Source organism: Spermophilus citellus (assembly GCF_964194105.1).
Source record: "Spermophilus citellus genome assembly, chromosome: 3".
NCBI lineage: Eukaryota > Metazoa > Chordata > Mammalia > Rodentia > Sciuridae > Spermophilus > Spermophilus citellus.
Window position 1 is genome coordinate 46,990,496 of NC_138184.1, and position 18,572 is coordinate 47,009,067.

The 18,572-nt window shown below is 39.5% G+C and overlaps 1 protein-coding gene across 4 annotated transcripts in view; it reads left to right on the forward strand.

Moving 5' to 3' along the window:
- The window catches only part of ARHGEF3 (Rho guanine nucleotide exchange factor 3), a 276,854-nt gene that overhangs the window by 245,908 nt on the left and 12,374 nt on the right, over positions 1-18,572 (forward strand). For all 4 annotated transcript variants that reach the window (XM_081283736.1, XM_081283737.1, XM_081283738.1 and 1 more), the window contains 5 exons: positions 3,925-4,095; positions 8,209-8,271; positions 10,653-10,749; positions 10,911-10,987; positions 15,357-15,614. In XM_081283736.1, the coding sequence (XP_081139862.1) occupies positions 3,925-4,095; positions 8,209-8,271; positions 10,653-10,749; positions 10,911-10,987; positions 15,357-15,614 (666 nt within the window). The remainder of the gene's footprint in view (positions 1-3,924; positions 4,096-8,208; positions 8,272-10,652; positions 10,750-10,910; positions 10,988-15,356; positions 15,615-18,572) is intronic.

Consider the following 18,572-nt stretch of genomic DNA (forward strand, 5'->3'; position numbering starts at 1 on the left):
AGAGAGAGAGATTGATTTTGAGTCTTACACCATAACATGAAGATATATATATATTTTTTTTTAAAGAGAGAGTGAGAGAGGGGATAGAGAGAGAGAGAGAGAGAGAGAGAGAGAGAATTTTTAATATTTATTTTTTAGTTCTCAGCGGACACAACATCTTTGTTGGTATGTGGTGCCGCATGCATGCCAGGCGAGCGCGCTACCACTTGAGCCACATCCCCAGCCCCAACATGAAGATATTTCAAAGAAGAAGATAACATTGTTTTTCGTGAATGTTAGCAAATGTAAGGGGGAAGTTTGGAAAGATATAGAACAGACTCAACAGTGGTTCCTTTTAGGAAGCCTTGGGGAAAGGAGGGAATTGCTACTTAATATTAAATGTCTGAGATGTCTGTATTATCTGAAATTTTAAAATTAACATAAATTACTTCCAAACTGGGGGAGAAAGTCTGAAGTTGGTTAGGGACTGAAAATGTAAGGAGGTAGGAGGGTGATTCTTTTAAGTAAAAGTGGAAACTGTGTTTCATTTTGAATTTTCTTTTTGTGTGTGTTTTTCTTTGGTTCTGGGCTTTAATGCCTGTCTGGGATGCCTTCAAAACAGCAAATGGAGTTACTTGGTGACACACTATGCATGTTTTGACCTTTCAGCAACTATGGTTAATTGATTCTGAGCACAGGGGATCTAAATTCATTTAATCTGGTTATTGTTTATAAGGAACTGTTTTAAGAGATCATAAGGATTTGCAAGATGCCATTAGCGAACTGTGTATTGGGTGCACATGTTTTCTTGATCTCCTGCCCAGGTCTGCTCCAGCAATCCTAAGCTCTTGGTGCTCACAGAGGCTTGTGCCAGCCCAAGGAGCTTGTATTGCTACTGGCAAATGGCTAACTCCCAGCTTCCAGAAGGCTCTGGTAATACCTTGAAGCTCCTTGGAAGCTTCTCCTTACATTTTTCGTTTATTCATTTTTTTCTTAGGTCATAAAAAATTAAAAAGTAGGAAAATCAGAAATCACCTCTGATGAAAAAAAATAGAATTTTGTGGCACTCCCATTTTATCTTTTCTCTTATGGACTTTTGCATAATTATTAAACAGTATTCATATGCAGATTTTAAATTATCTCAGAATTCTTTTATTGGCTAGAATAATATTCCATTAAACAAGTAACTTATTTAAAAAAACCTTACATTGGATGGTTCCTTTAAAAAATATTCTCTTAGCCAGGTGCATTGGTGCACATCTGTAGTCCCAGCTCCTTGAGAGGCTGAGGTAGGAGGATTACTTGAGCCCAGGAGCCCAGGGGTCAGCCTGAGCAACAGAGCAATACCATATTAAAAAACAACCATAAAGGGCTGGGGATGTGGCTCAAACGGTAGCGCGCTCACCTGGCATGCGTGCGGCCCGGGTTCGATCCTCAGCACCACATACAAACAAAGATGTTGTGTCCACCAATAACGAAAAAATAAATAATAAAAAATTCTCTCTCTCTCTCTCTCACACACACTCACTTTAAAAAAAAACCATAAAAAACAAACAAATAAAAACTCTACTTTATTGGATTTTATTGTTGAATTTCAAAATAATTGAGCTACCTTACCTTAGAACGTCTTAGTGATCTTGGCTCATATGTCACATGCAAAATCAGTTCCTGCCCTTGGGAAGTTTATAGTTTAAAACAGGTGACCAGTATATATAGTAAAAAGTGATCATTGCTATATCAGAGGTATGTCCAAATTGCTCTGGGAGAGGAGGACAAGCGAACATTAGTGAAGGTTTCCTAGAGGAGATGGTATTTGACTTATATTCTGAATTAACTGTAAAATATAAGAAATGCATTCTAGAAACAGAAGATTTGAAGGGAGCACGAAGAGATGGCAAAGCATGTCACACTGAGGGAATGGCAAATAGCCTAGTATGGCTGAAGAATAGGGGGATTGTGGGTGAGTGGCAGGATGTGATCCTAAGTACGCAGCCTATAGTCAGATTACAAGAGGCCTTCTGTGACAAGCTAAGGAGTTGGAACTTGACATAGAAGGCCACAGGGAATGGTGGCAGGGAACACTTGTTAAATAACAATATGGTTTTTGAGCACAGTCATACCTCATTGCTTTGGCAAAGTTTCCAGTGAGTGTGTTGAAATCTTGTAGGATGAGGACTAAAGATGATGCATTTAACTTCCTTCCTGATGATTTGTTTCTGTCATGAGAAAGCACCATGGTAGCATATTTCTGCCACAGGGTTGGACTTTGGGTGGTTAGACCATTCCATCATCATTTGCTGCTAAAATAGTATTTATTATGTATGTTAATTGGGACTTTTTGAGTTGACAGAACTCCAGCTGAGATCAATGTAAATAGGGGTAATGTATTAGCCCATGTAACTAAAATATCCAAAGGTGGCTCTTCCTGGCTTCAGGCATAGTGGAATCCAGGGGTTCAAAACACTAGTGTTGGCAAAGCTCATTACATTTCTGCTGCTTCTATCAGTCAGTCTCTCCATCCTTTATTCAGTGTGTCCCTTCCTTTTCTCCTGTAGCAGATAGATTCTCCTTTGTGACATGGGAGAGTTACTATAAGAAACCCCTGCCGAAGTTATCTCCTGAGATCACAATTCCCCTTTTCTTTTATTTTTTAATAATTTTTTTCAGTTATACATGGACACAGTATCTTTATTTTTTTTTTTTTAAAGAGAGAGTGAGAGAGGGGAGAGAAGGGGGGGAGAGAGAGAGAGAGAGAGAGAGAGAGAATTTTTAATATTTATTTTTTAGTTCTCGGCGGACACAACATCTTTGTTGGTATGTGGTGCTGAGGATCGAACCTGGGTCGCACGCACGCCAGGCGAGCGCGCTACCGCTTGAGCCACATCCCCAGCCCCTCTTTATTTTGTTTACTTATTTTTATATGGTGCTGAGGATCAAACTCAGAGTCTCTCACGTGTGAGGCGAGCGCTCTACCACTGAGCCACAACCTCAGCCGCCCCACCCCCCTTTTTTATAAACCATGTAGCAAATTTCCAGGACTCAGTGCCCGACCCTGAAGCAGGGTTGGAATACTCTAACTGGTCAAGTCTGGTGGAGTCCACCCAAACTAAGTGCAGTGGAATGCCCAGGGATAGTGGAAGTGCTGTTGGTAGGAGGAGGGGAGTAGGTGTGAGGCCTGATGTTTTTTGTTGTCTTGTTTTTTTAATATTTTCTTTTAGTTGTAAATGGACATAATACCTTTATTTTATAGATTTATTTTTATGTGGTGCTGAGGGTCAAACCTAGTGCCTCACACATGCTAGGCAAGTGTGCTACCCCTGAGTTACAAACCCAGCACCCTGCCTCTCTTTTTTAAGACTTCTTTTTAACTTTGTTTTTTTTTTTAAGAGAGAGAGAGAGAGAATTTTTTAAATATTTATTTATTTATTTTTAGTTATTGGCGGACACAACATCTTTGTTTGTATGTGGTGCTGAGGATCGAACCCGGGCTGCACACATGCCAGGCGAGTGCGCTACCGCTTGAGGCATATCCCCAGCCCCTTAACTTTGTTTTTAAAAAAAAAAATGTGGTACTGAGGATGAAACCCAGTGCCTTACCTGAGCAAGGCAAGTGCTCTACCACAACCTCAGCCCATCATCCCTTGTCCTTCTGAAGAGGGGAAGTGGCCTTTGGAAACAAGTAGAGCTCACCATTCTTCTGGGAGCTACTGTTGCCCAGGAGTTTGGCCTGACGTGTTTTGGTGTTGTAGTACACGTGTAGAACATGTCCAGTTTTACTTAGCACGTAGACTCAAGACAATGCCCTGCTTCCTAAAGGCCCTGTGGTCCCGTCCTTTCTTTTTTGCAAATATATGATTTATGTTCCATCAGCAACAGGAAGCTGCTCAAAGGATCCACCTAGTTCTGCTGCTGACCCCATGATGGCTTGTTCTTCTCATTGTTTAGCGTTCCATTAGCTTCCGCAGCGAGAGCCGCCCTGACATCCTTGCCCCCCGACCCTGGTCCAGAAATGCCTCTTCCTCAAGCACCAAGCGGAGAGACAGCAAGCTGTGGAGCGAGACCTTCGATGTGTGTGTCAATCAAATGCTTACATCTAAGGAGATCAAACGGCAGGAGGTATGTTCCTGTATCTGCCAGGGAGGTGCCCTGCAGGGGAGCATCTTGCAGGGTCTGCACCGCAGTCTCCAAATCTAGTGGAAGGAACTGAAAAATACCTGTGTCCAGCTGGGTGGGTGTGGCCCCCCACTTCAAAAAGACACTGATGTGGGCTGGGGATATGGCTCAAGCAGTAGCGCACTCGCCTGGCATGCGTGTGGCCCAGGGTTCGATCCTCAGCACCACATACAAACAAAGATGTTGTGTCCGCCAATAACTAAAAATAAATAAATAAATATTTTAAAAATTCTCTCTCTCTCTCTCTCACTCTCTCTTTAAAACAAAAAAAAAAAGACACTGATGTGCAAATCTAGAGTTTACAGGATGTTAAAACCAAGTGCCTATTTAAGATTCTGAAGTTCACAAAAACAATCCTTTCCATTATATTTTGAGAGCAGCCTCTAGAATATTTTATAATATTTAGTTTATAGGCCTGGGTATAGCTCAGTGGTAGACCACTTGCTTAGCATGCATGAACCGGAGTTTAATTCCTAGCAATGCAAAAAGATAAAATTTAAAATTTAAAAATTCAGATTATAGAACTTTGATTCAGCTTTGCAGAAAACTTCTTTCTAGTGCATAGTTAATTCCATTCTTTATGAGCTTTCTGTATCAATTACCCTAATAATTGGCTGCGATGACATTATACTTTTTAGGAGGTTTGTCATACGCCAGGCTATGCTAAGCACTTTGCATTGTGCATCCTCTAATGAGATCTCTGCTGCAATTTCTATTTTTTTGTGGAGAACTTGACATTGGCAAAAGGGGAACTTGAAAATTGTCTGGTTCTTTGACTAAGCAGTTCCTTTCTAGGAAATCTGCCAGGACTGCTTGTATATAGGTGAAAAGATATATGTACAAGATTACTTGTTACAGTAATATTTATAATTGTACTAATTTGGAAGGAGCCTAAACAACTATTATTAGAAACCAGTCTAAATAAATGAAATAATGCTTCCCTCAATGGCACATGCCTCTAATCCCAGCTGCTCGGGAGCTTGAGGCAGAAGAATTAAGAGTTCAAAACCAGCCTCAGCAAAAGTGAGGTGCTAAGCAATTCAGTGAGACCTCGTCTCTAAATAAAATACAAAATATGGCTGGGGATGTGGCTCAGTGGTCAAGTGTTCTTGAGTTCAATCCCTGGTACCAAATAAATAAATAAAATACTATGCGACTGTAGAGACACATGAAGAAGTGCTGATATGTATGTTTGGCTAAGTGGATAAGGCAAGTAACAAAATAGGATGTAGACTATACTACCATGTATATAAAAATAGAAAAATTAATATATTTATGTATTTGCTTGTAGAGCCATAAAATATTTCTGGAAGACTACTCAAGGAACTGTCAACAGTGTTGCCTCCTGGGGTGGCTGGAAGGAAGTGAGAAGGACAGTTTTTACCATGTGCCCATTTGTGCACTATAAATTTTATGCCATGTAAATGTATTACCTATTCAACAATTAATAAATGAAGGCTTTGAAAATAATACATGCACTGAAAAAAGTCCTGTGAAGAAATATCTGGTTAATGTGATATTGTGATGTATTTGGTCTTCATCCCCATTTCCTGGCATATAACTCATATCTTCAGAGTGGCATTTTGTTTGTTGATAGATTGACCAAGCTTTGGTAGAATCCAGATGGAGGCTGGTTACCAATGAGACCAAGGCAAGATAGATGGTTGTGACTGAAAGTCTAACCTCTGGGGAAGGGAAAAGGTTGAAGGTTAAGTTGATAACTAATGGCCAGTGATTTAGTGAAGCCTCCATTAAAAAAAATAATAATAATAAGGTTTGGAAAGCATCCAGATTGCTGAACATATGGAGGTTCTTGGAGGGTATGTGCCTGGATGAGGCATGGAAGCTCCACACCCTTTCCCCTGTACTCCAGCATGTTCATCTCTTCATCTGGTGTTCATTGATATCCTTTGTAATATCCTTTAAAATAAACTGGTAAACCTAAGTGCTTCCCTGAGTCTGGTGAGCCCCTCTGGCAAATTAATCAAACCTGAGGAGAGGGTAATGGGAACCCTGATTTATAGCAGATTGGATTCTGGATTGGCATCTGACAGGGGAGTAGTCTTGGGGACTGAGTTCTCAACTTGTGGGATCTGATGCTGTCCCCAGGTACATAGTGTCAAAATTGAATTAGGAGAGGCCCAACTGATGTCCACTGCAAAACTGATGGCTTGTTCAGTATGTGGGGGAAAGCCCCACATACTGGATATCAGAAGTGATATGTGTTGTGAGAGTATGGGAGAAACTGAATTTGTTATTCTTGTGTTCTCAAGAGTTAACAAGATGCTATTATGGATTATTTGAAGTTTTTATTCTTTATGCTTCTCTATATTTTCCCAAAAGTTAATAGGTTACATATACAATTTGTACAATCTGACATTGAGAAAGGGGAAGGAAGGGAAGAAAAGAAGGATGGATTCCATAGATGAGGACATTATTAAGGCATGGTGAGCAGGAGGTCACCACCTAGTATATTACAGAGTCAGGATTCAAACTTGGCTCCTTTTCTGCACCAAATCCCATGGTGTATTTCCTAGTGTGGAGGTCTATGGTTTGCCTCTCTTAGAGGCCACATTTGGCCAGTCTGTATAAGTGAGCTCTGGTAAAACAGATGGACAAGGAGATCTGACGAAGATCCACATTAAGGCTAATCAGTTATTTTGAGCCCATCATTTTCCTAGAGTTATGTACCACAGTTGATGGGTGCACAGCACAGGACTTCCTGACTATTTCTGTCACTTTTTTCATTTTTTGGGGGGGAGGATAGTAGGATGTGGGTAGATGTGATACTGGGGATTAAATTCAGGAACACTCTACCACTGAGCTACACCCCCAGCCCTTTTTGTTTTATTTTGACCTAGACACTTGCTGAGTTGCTAAGGCTGGCCTAGAACTTTCTACACTCCTGCCCCAGTCTCCCAAGTCACTGGGATTACAGGCCTGCACCACCTTGCCTGGCCTATTTTTTGTAACTTTTCATGTGAATCTATAATTATTTAAAAATAAAAAGGTAAATAAAGTAGAATAAAAAGCCATGGAGTTTTCTGGAACTCAGAGGGGTTGGGCCCTTGGGCTACTCTCCTGCCCCCACATTCACTGTCCTGCCCTGCAGTAGTCCTTGACCTATTGTCACAGACTTGTCCTTTAATAACATAATGTTTGCCAAGGATTTAGATCCTCTGATGTAAATGTTCTGTGCATCATAGCTCTCTAAATTATGATGGCTTAATAGAGCCAAATTAGAAATGACCCATTTATACACTCTTGCACACAGCCTGCTCCTATAGTTTTATTTAGTGTACCTGGTGGAGCTCAGAAGTACTTTAGAATGAATTAACTTCACCAGTTTTTATTTAGAGTGATGAAGTTTTGGATTCTTTGTACAATCCCAATCTCAAAACCAAACAACTAGAAGCTAAGAGGAGGATAGGATTTTTTTTTAATAGGGTTTGAACCTGGGGTGTTCTACCACTGAGCTATATCCCCAGACTTTTTTATTTTATTTTTGAGGCAGGATCTCACTAAGTTGCCAAGGCTGGCCTCGAATTTACAACTGTCCTGCCTCAGCCTCCTGAGTTGCTGGGATTACAGGCATGCGCCCCTGCGCTCATCTGACAAATCGGTGATAGGAATAAAGCTTTCTACTAAGATTCATCTTTTGTTGAGTAAGAGGGAGGCAAACTGTGAAGGGCCAGCCAATAATGTTGCCAGGTCCATTACTGAGAACAGACCCTAAATCCTTTCTTAGGATTAACATTGATAACAAAGATGCAGAATCCATGGCTCAAACTGAAACATGGAAGATGACTGTTAAATTGTAAATTTGTGGCAATACTTTCTCCCACAGAGAAGTCCATTATGCAGAAATACTGTAATATCTTTTCTTTGCAGGTTTTAGCTAGTAGGTACATTTTCTTTAGATTGATTTAACTTTTCGAGAATCCTTTTTAAATAAAGTAGAGATGGATTTTTGAGTACTAGAACTGGCACTGTTTGAATTTGGTCTCATAAAGGAAGGGAAAATTCATTAAATATATTTCCTCCTTTTTTTTTCAGGCAATCTTTGAACTTTCTCAAGGAGAAGAAGACTTGATAGAGGACTTGAAATTAGCAAAAAAGGTAAACTAAAAGCCAATAGTTTTATTTAGTGTACCTGGTGGAGCTCAGAAGAATCTCAAAAGTGGATGAAGTACTCATTTTAGTCACTTCATATTTTTCCCCTCTGAATAATTTCATAATACTCAGATGATACTTTATGAACACCTTCTTCATGACTAAGACAGGTCATCAGAAATTGAGAAGAACCTGTGACCACAAACCAAGCAGTGGGAAATGGTTCAAAGAAAAAGGTAGAATAGCTCTTTGCACCTGGCACATGTAGGAGTTCACCTCTTCATGTCTCTGGTGTACCTCAAAGAACATATCAGTTTAAATCAGAAAGTGTCCGTGGATGCCTGTCCTAGAAGTCTCACATGCAGGGCCTCTTTGTGGAAGAGAATGGATGTCTTAAACAGGAACTATATCTTAGAAAAAAGGCATTTGAAGCTGGGCATGGTGGTGCATGCCTGTTATCCCAGTGACTTAGGCTGAAGCAGAAGTTTAAGGCCAACCTGGTAACTTAGTGAGACCCTATCTTAAAATGAAATAAAAAAAAATAAAAAGGACTGGGAATGAACCGTAATGATAAAGCACCACTGGGTTCAATTCCTAGTATAAGGGGAAGGAGGACATATGAATCTCAAAAGTGGATGAAGTACTGAAATGAGGCAATTGTATAACTGTTGTAAGTTAGGGTTTTTTCTATGGAAACTGGATTGGGGTTTTTGTTTGTTTGTTTTGCTTTGTTGATTTAGTGCTGGGAATTGGATTCAGGACCTTGAGCATGCTACACACACATACACTACCACTGAACCATGCTCTAGCCAGAAACTTATTTTTTAATTAACATTGTGTGGGAGGAGCAGGGGGGGAATACCCTGGCCTTGTAGAATGTACATTCTTGACAATGAGCTTTCCTTCAAAATTTTTTCCATTCCAGCAATACCAGGCCACTGCACCACATTCCATTCCCATAGCTTGGAAATTAATCCAGACTCCTTCATCCTGATATTCATGGCATCCTCAAATAATTATTGGGAAGGAAGGATGTTTCCCTTCTTTGAGGGGTCATTAGTACAGCTTTCTGCTAATGTGAACCCCTACCTCCAGCATTCCTGATATGGCCATCCAAGCTATACTTGGATACAGCCAAGAAACAGAGTTTCAGTCAGGGCTGGAGGAAGGGGAGCAGATCAGAGAGGACCAAAAAGGCTCTTCACTCTAAGAGACATTGTGCTGATTCTATGTTCAACTCATCTCACCTGGATCAAGTTCTCCCAGATGCTAGCGTCTTCCTGGCAACACTTCTCTTCCTTTCAACCCTCTTTATCTACCCGTCTTCTGGGCACCACCACAAATCTCAATTCTTTCTTCTATAATATTTATTACCTCCTTCTTTGAGCCAAGTGGCTCATCTTTAAAACTTTCCTTTGTCAGTGCACCTTTAATCTTCTGGCGTCTAGAGCACTTACAACTTGATCTTCTTTCTTGTCATATAAACATCTCTCCCATTGTTAATCTTGAGTAGTTTTGTTGTTGTTGTTGTTGTTGTTGTTGTTTTGTTTGTTTTTGGTACCAGGGACTTAACTCAGGAACATTTGTCCACCGAGCCACATTCCCACTCTTGTTTTGTATTTTATTTAGAGACAGGGTCTCACTGAGTTGCTTAGTGCCTCACTTTTGCTGAGGCTGGCTTTGAACTCAGTCTTCCTGCTTCAGCCTCCTGAGCCACTGTGATTACAGATGTGTTCCACCATGCCTGGCTTGAATAGATTTTTAAACATATATTTAATTTTCCATGCATTTAAAAAAAAATCTTTCCAGATGGGTGTAATGGTACACACCTGTAATCCCAGTGACTTGGGAGGCACAGGTGGGAGGATCACAAGTTTGAAGCCAGCCTCAGCAACTTAGTGAAGCCCTAAGCACTTAGTGAGACCCTATCCTAAAATAAATAATAAAAGGGCTGGGAATATTGCTCAGTGGTAAGATGTCCTTGGGCTCAATCCCCAGTACAAAAAAAAAATGTGCCAATCATTTTTTTATCTTTCTTTTAACTATGTACTGATTTGCAAAAGAGCATCTGGTAGCTAATTTTGAATAAAGTGGGAGTTTTTCAAGTTGTAGGATCTTGGTGATTTTGAAAACATTATAATAACCAAATCTATATCAAGGACTTATGCTCCTTCTACTTTGATTTATCAGTGACCACAAAAGGCTCAAGGAGTCCTGGATTCTCCTCTCCTCCAGCTACTCCTGTCTGCTGTTTCTGCAGCACTATGGGAGAAGTTGTTGGGAGAACCAGATTTTTGTTGTTGTTGTTGTTAATCGCATAGCACCTCTTAGATGCTAGTTCCTCTGAATTTAAATGTTTGTGTCCATCTCTTGTCCTTCTTATGCAGGCCTATCATGACCCTATGCTGAAACTCTCCATCATGACAGAACAAGAGTTGAACCAAATTTTTGGAACACTGGACTCTCTAATTCCTCTACACGAAGGTATCGTTTTGTTCCTGGGATGAGTTGTGACTTGTAGCTTAGTTGACTTGTCTTACAACAAGTCAGTGATTGTGTAATAATGTGAATAACCCAGAACTGCTTCCAGCCGTGTTCATATTTGAATGCCTAACGAAATAAGCATTCTGTTTATTTTTTGCCAGAGCTTCTTAGTCAGCTTCGGGATGTTCGGAAGCCTGATGGCTCAACAGAACACGTTGGTCCCATCCTCGTGGGCTGGGTAAGAAAAGTTCTGTGGACTTAGTTGAAGACAGATTTCCTTTTTTTTTTTTTTAATTTTAATTTTAATTTTCTTGTGGAGTGGGGAGGGGAGAAGTGCTATGGATTGAACTCAGGGCCTCACACATGCTAGGCAAGATTTCCATAATTTAGATGGAGTTTCATTATACCTAGACTTTTCTTATTGGCAAATATTGGTTTTATATCAGAAAAATAAAAATTCAATTCCTAATAAAATTTGTAATTATATTTAGGACTTATCTTTTTAAAGCATGAAAACAATTCTTGCTACACATTTACTGCATTTAAGATAATGTGGCATTAAAATAAGTAAAATAAGTACAGGTACACATGAAACTATTAGTTTCACATCAAATAAAACAAAACTAGGTAATATGGCATCCAGACCAATTGCTCTTGAAATTATTAGCATTTCTAGTGCATTACTGCCTTAATGCAGAACTTTTGAGGATTCACGACTTAGCTAGATTTAGTTCAGGAGTCTGTTTTAGTACCAAGGCTGAAATATCCCAAGGGTATCTGAAAGACAAGTAATGTTCTAAGATGAATAATTTAAAAAATGAGCATTAATATTTCAGGAGAGATTGTTCATCTTACACTTTCAACTTTCCTTTTATTAACTTCTTTTAGCAAAAAAAAAAAAAAAAAAAAATCTTCTAAAGAGAGCCAGCCAACTAGAGTCACAGAAGGTGTAATGAGAAGAGAGGGTCTGTTTCAGTATTTCTTAAATTTCCTTAGTCTGCAGACTGCTTTGAGGGAATAAAGGGGGCAATAAGGCCACACTCTAGAGTTAGCAGGATGATTGCTTTGTGTTTGCTGTGATAGCAATAAAAAATACATAGTTTCCTTAAACATCTTGTGCAAATTGTGAATTTGTTCCAGAAACAAAATTGTAGAAATCTGTCTAGTTATTAACTTTATTTTTGAAATAAATATTTATCACTTTTGTTAGGAAATTAGTTTGATCTAGGGGCAGATTTTACAGTCATTTTGGGTATCCAAAGGAAGAGAGGAGTGACCATGCTGGTCCATTGCTATCTGGATCCTTCAGGCCAAAGGACTTGCAGCTTCAAGAGCAGCCTCAAATTAAACAACTGGCCTGTTGTTACCAGACTTCATGAGAAATGGCCTTATTTAACAGGCCCAACGAGCTGTTAAATGTTTTCCCTCTTTTAACTGCAGATGTGTCCGTGCCCGAGTGGGAACTGTAAACCAAAGGGTACATCTGTTTGAGCTCTGGTCTTTTTAACAGAACAAAATAAACATCTTGGTGGACTTTGAATGAGAAAAGTCAGAGCCCATTCAACCCATGAAAAATTGATTTATTTCTCCCCCGAAGAAAAAACATGAAAAAGCCTTTTAAACAAGTAAGCTGCCCAAGTGGGACAGCATTGACCATTCCTTTTGACCTTAGAATGAATAAATTACTTTTACTTTGAAGACCTTAAACAGGGTGGTTGCAGTTTTTGTTTTGGTTTTTTTGGTTTTTTTTCAGGGAACCACCCTGGTTACTGAGGATCCGTTTCCCCCTCCCCAGTAGGTCACCCTGTTGGAGCAAGCCTTCCCTATCACAAAGAATCAATTTCCCAAGTGACTTATCTAAGTAATAAAATAATTTATAAGCTCTCCAAGACAGCCAGTCCTCATGTTAATTTGGGTTCTAATTAAAATTTAATTCCAAAAAGAAAGGCAGGGCACCTGGAAGCCAATATATATATATATATGTTTGTTCTATCACTTTTTACAATGTTAGGGAGATAAGAATTTCTAAAAAAAAGGGCGGGGGGCGGCGCAAGGGAGAGTTTCCTTTATAAATTCTTTGTCCTCCCTTATAAAAGTTCTTGATAGTCTATTTAAAAGAGATATCAAGGGCTGGGGATGTGGCTCAAGCGGTAGCGCGCTCGCCTGGCATGCGTGCGGCCCGGGTTCGATCCTCAGCACCACGTACCAACAAAGATGTTGTGTCCGCCGAGAACTAAAAAATAAATATTAAAAGTTCTCTCTCTCTCTCTCTCTCTCTCTCTCTCTCTCTCTCTCTCTCTCTTTAAAAAAAATAAAAATAAAAAAATAAAAGAGATATCAAGTAGTTCAGAGCTTTGCAGGGGAAAATAGATAAGAACAGGCTTCAGAGTCCTGCTGAGCAAGTAGCTTTGCTTCTTTAAACCAGTTTCTTGAATAAAGTATTCTAGGAACAAAAATTAACAGCTAGTACTTACTGATTCTCAACAGGGACCAAGCTCTATGATACACATGTTATATTTCTCATTCACTAAGGGAAAGGAAAATGTTAGTATGTGTATTTTAATTGGAAAAACTGAGTCTCACAGGAGTCATTCATGAGCAGCTGTCTAACTTGAGCTTTGAACCTGATTCTCCTTGATTCCAAAGTCTTCCCTCTTCACCACTGAATTTTCACCTCTCATATTTTAAATAAAAAGTGTATTTATTTTTATTTGGGAACCAAGATGTGTACATTTGTCTTCTCCTATCATTTGTGACCTTTTCTAACCAGTGGCTAAATGTGGTAGCCTTTCCAGGAAATGAGCACCCCATCAGGTGTGAACACAGAGCCAGAGCTTAACTTTGTTGCCATGGTAGCAGGTGTCAGGATTTGTGAAAGTAATAGTCCAATGGATAGTGAGCAGCCGTGCAGCTGGGTTTCCTCACTAATTTACATCCGATGGTTACTGCTGATTTGTTTCTCCATAATCAAAACATTGGTCATTTCCAGGTATTTTAAAAGGCAAGGAAGTGGAAATGAAATTAAGAGGGCCTGAGGTGCTTTTAATTAACTCTTAAAATCTAGATTATAAGTACCACATCTGTTATTGGGCAGGGGCGGGATGGGGAGAGCATGGATGTGTGTATGGATATGTGTGTACTGGTTATCATTACTTTCAAATGTAAGGTTGAGGAAGGAATTTTTTCAGCTCTTTTGAACACAATAGAGGGGTTTTTTTTTTATTTTGGATGTTGTTTTATTTTTAATAACATGGAAAGAAGGTGGACATTTCCAAGATTGTTAAGCTTAGTATTGAGCCTTTTAAATACTACTTCCCTAGTAATTTTTTTTTATTTTGGTTAATGAGAAAATAATTTTAATAAAAGGTGTAAAAGAAATATAAGAATATTTAAGTTTTCAGATGCCACTACACTTTATTTTTAAGGGATGTTCCCAAACCATCAAATATTGCCCAATTTTATGATCCATTATTACAAATAAGCATTCATTTATTTGTTCTCCCAGAACACAAACTTTGACTGTGGGCTGTATAGGAAGCACAATGCAGGGTACTGAGGATGCAGAAATGAAAGACACCTTCTTGTCACTGACTTATTGAGTCCTCTACAGAGGTGTCATGGTAAACAATGTAGCTTCCTAGTGTAAAATAATGAGAAGTGCTCTAAGGCATTTTATTGCCTCTTGAAACTTTCTGGAGGCCAGTAGCATTGCATTGAGATGCTGAATCTCAGGTACCATTAAGAGGGAGAAATAGAAAAAATAGGATGAGAAGCTTTTCCTTTGAGTCTCTGATGTGGTGTTTGCACATTGTGATTGATAGAACATGTCAGAGAGATGAGTGTTTTGCTGGAATGAAGGCAGTGAACTTAAAACATTCTAAAGTCTTTAAACTTACATTGTTCCTTGCTTGGGCTGTGATGTGAACCATACGATATAACCAAAAATCTTTGCTGGCCTGTCAGAACTAATTTAAGAGATTTTTTTTTTTTAAATGCTTCCTGCACCTGATTTTCTTTTTTAACTAATCATACTTTTGTGTTAACTTCTTAAGGCCTTTATAATTGGTCTGCCTTAGAATCAGGTAATCTTAGACTAATATAGAGGTGTTTGCACAAAGCCACACAAAAAGGGCTGTGTAATGTAATACAAAGGGCTGCACTGGCCCCTTGTTTTTTGTGTATGCTAGTTAAGTCTTCTTCATGGTTTTTTATGAATAATTTTTGAAGACATCCTTACAAGGTAACTTTTGACATACTGGATACTTTTTAAAAAGTTAGGAAAAATTCTGAACTGTTTGCATATGTAAGAATTCAGGTGCTTTTGTCCCTAGCTTGCATTGGTAGGAAGTGCAGAGAAATTGAGATAGGGCTCTTAAAATCAAGAAAGTAAATGTGCAACTAAGAAAAGTACCTTGTGAAAATAAGCGGAACCTGTCTATTGCATGCCATTTTGAAGATTCCACTGGTTTCCTCCAGCCATGCAAATAAAGAAATGTTGGCCAGGCCTACAGCCCAGTTCAGTGTTCATTCAATCCCAATGAATGAAGATTTGTGACTTCAAAGCTTAAGGATGTTGACACCCCAATCTTTTTCTGTTTCCTCCTTAGCTTCCTTGTCTCAGCTCCTATGACAGCTACTGCAGCAATCAAGTGGCCGCCAAAGCTCTGCTAGATCATAAAAAACAGGATCACCGAGTCCAGGACTTTCTTCAACGATGTTTAGAGTCCCCCTTTAGCCGCAAACTAGATCTCTGGAATTTCCTTGATATTCCAAGAAGCCGTTTGGTGAAATACCCTCTGCTTCTTCGAGAAATCTTGAGGCACACACCAAATGATAACCCAGATCAGCAGCACTTGGAAGAAGCTGTAAGTGTGCCTGTTTTCTTCTCTCTTCCCTTTTCTTTTTCCATAATGGCTAGGAGTTGGGGTCCCATGTACACAGAAATCTAAGTCTAGTTTTTTATATTGCCAGTCACTTTTCCTCTCTCTGAGCAGTTTCCTACCTGTAAGACACACTGTTGCATGAAGTTTAAGTTTCCTTTGGTTTTAAAATTTCTCGGTTTTGTTTCAGTGGTTCTAATGTGGTGTTACAATTGCTGGCTGTGAGGATTAAGATCTTTGTGGAGATTTTTAGTTGTCTGTTAGCTTAGGCCCAAAACCTATTTGTAAAGGCAACCTCCTGTTGAACATCTAGCTCCTCTCAGCCCCAACTGCAATGGGGTGACTAGACTAGTCAAACCTCCTGCAAATGTTTATTAAGTATGGGCTGGACCCAATATAGCAGATATAGATTTTTCTTTCCCTGGTAGCAAGAGAAAACAAGGGAAAATGAAGTCCAGATCATTAAAATCTTGTGAACTATGAGCATTCTATTTGGAGATCTGGGTTCTAACTCTGTGGGGCAGGGTGGAACAGATGGCAGGCTGGGGTGGAGGCAGGGCACAGGTGTAAGGAAATAGGCCAGGTCACACCTGGGGAAAACCATGAATCAGTCTACCACAGGTTGAGGATACTCTGAGGAGCAAAAGGTGAGGCACAGGATGTGGGCTCCAATCTGGTTATAGAAAGTTTTAAATGGTTTAAATTTGAGAAATGTTCCTGTGTTGTGTAATTAATTCTGTTTCCTGTGTTGTGTAATTTATTCTATTTCCTAAATAGTTGGGATTCAGGGTTCAAATCCCATCTCTATCACTAATAAGCTGTGGGACCTTGGGTACATTACTCTTTGTAGAATAGGGAACTGAGGAGGAAGAGACAGAGAAGCTGGTGGGGATGATGCACAGTGGTGTAGGTGTGAAGTCATGAAAACCTGATTTGGGGTAGGAGGATAGAGGCTAATGGACATATTCAAAGCGTTCGTTCCCTGGGCTGGGGATATAGCTTAGTTGATAGAGTGCTTGCCTCACATGCATCAGGCCCTGGGTTGAATCCCACAAAACACACACACACACACACACACACACACACACACACACACACAAAGCTCATTCACTGATTTAATCCAGCACAATAACATAAGGATATGCAGAAGTGATTTGAAAATCAGAACTCTTGAACCTGCTGAGCAAACTGCCTGTCTCCTCCCAGAGAGTAATTTAATAATAATAAACAGTACCAATACCACCAATAATAATAATTCCTGTTATTTATCAAATATCTAGTAAATCAACTTTATATAATTGCCTTATAGATTGTGTATTTCTTTAACACTCATAATAACCTATGAGGTAGCTTTTTTAAAAAAATAGTTTTAGTTGTAGATGGACACAATACCTTTATTAATATTTATTTCTTTTTCATGTAGTGCTGAGGATCTAACCCAGTGTCTCATACATGGTAGGCAAGCACTCTACCAACTGAGCCACAACCTTGGCCCAAAATAGCTTTCTTATTGGGATCATTGTCTATATAAAGTTTATTATAGTTAAATAGCTTGCTCAGGTCCAGAGCTATCAAGTAGTAGTTGATGTTCAAACCCTGTCAATGTAGACTCCAAATACTGTGCCCTTATGCCTTTTTTTTTTTTTTTTTTTTTTTTTTTGTGGGGTTGGGGGAATGCCAGGCATTGAACTCAGGGGCACTCAACCACTGAGCCACATCCCCAGTCCTATTTTGTATTTTATTTAGAGACAAGGTCTCACTGAGTTGCTTAGGGCCTCTACATTGCTGAGGCTGGCTCTGAACTTGTAATCCTCTTGCCTCAGCCTCCTGAGCTGCTGGGACCCTTATTCTTCGTTATGATGCTGTACATTAGTGCAGAAAGGTGGCCACTTCTTTGAACCTGTGTTGCCTTTGAAATTGCAGAGAGCTGTTTGGTCACCAGACGGACTTTGTGGCAAGGCTTTGATGATGCAAAGCTGGGCTGAGTGTCTCCACATGGAATAGAGAAGAACAAGGAAAGACTTTCCTGATCCTTGAGGTGTTCAGTATATTGGCAGACCCAACACACAGACCAGGCTCCCAGTCCAGCATGGATAGGGATGCAGGCTCTGAGGATAAGGCCTATCTCACTTCATCATGTCTGTTTTTATTACTGGAAAGTGTCTGATCATGTTGCCTCCCCTCCATATTTCATCCCAGCAAGTGTGTGGTCTGCCTGAATAGAAACAACAGTGAGCTCCCAGCTACTCTAAATAATTACTTTGGTGAAGCACACAATCCTGTTCTGAGTTGTACTGTAAAGATTTCTTTTAAATATGTAGCACAAGAATACCATTCTTTTTTTAAGAAAATGAGCTAAAGCTTGAATTTAAAAACAGATAAAAATATGATTGTTTCCAGTATGAAAGGAATCAATAGTGTTTTGAGGGGTGATAGATATTTCCCTCCAAAGGGAACTTTTTAAAATAGAACTTTGGATATTCAGATATTCCAGAGAATTGGTTGTTTAATCTTTTAAATTCTAGGGATTGTTTCAGTAAGAAAATGATTCTGCAGTCTAATCCCTACCCCCCATCCTTACTCTTCCTTATTTACTCCCCCCCCAAAAAAAAAAACTTTCTCTTCCTTATTTACTCCTATAAATAAATAAATAAATAAATAGGAAGAACAATCCTGCTTCTGAGGCAACTGCAATGAAGACTGCTATTCTTGTCAGGAGCTGATGAGTAGATGACATTGTGATACAAGGGACTAGATGGCCAGGGCTTTCAGATACCACTCTGAGGATGATGATTCCAGAATGTGTGGGCCCAACCCTGTTCTGTTGTGTTTCTCATTATCTTCTCTTTCCAGTCCTTGATGGGACATGCAATAATAAATTTAATTTAAATATACAGTTATCACGACTATTACTGGCAAACTGCTACATGTAACTTTATTAGT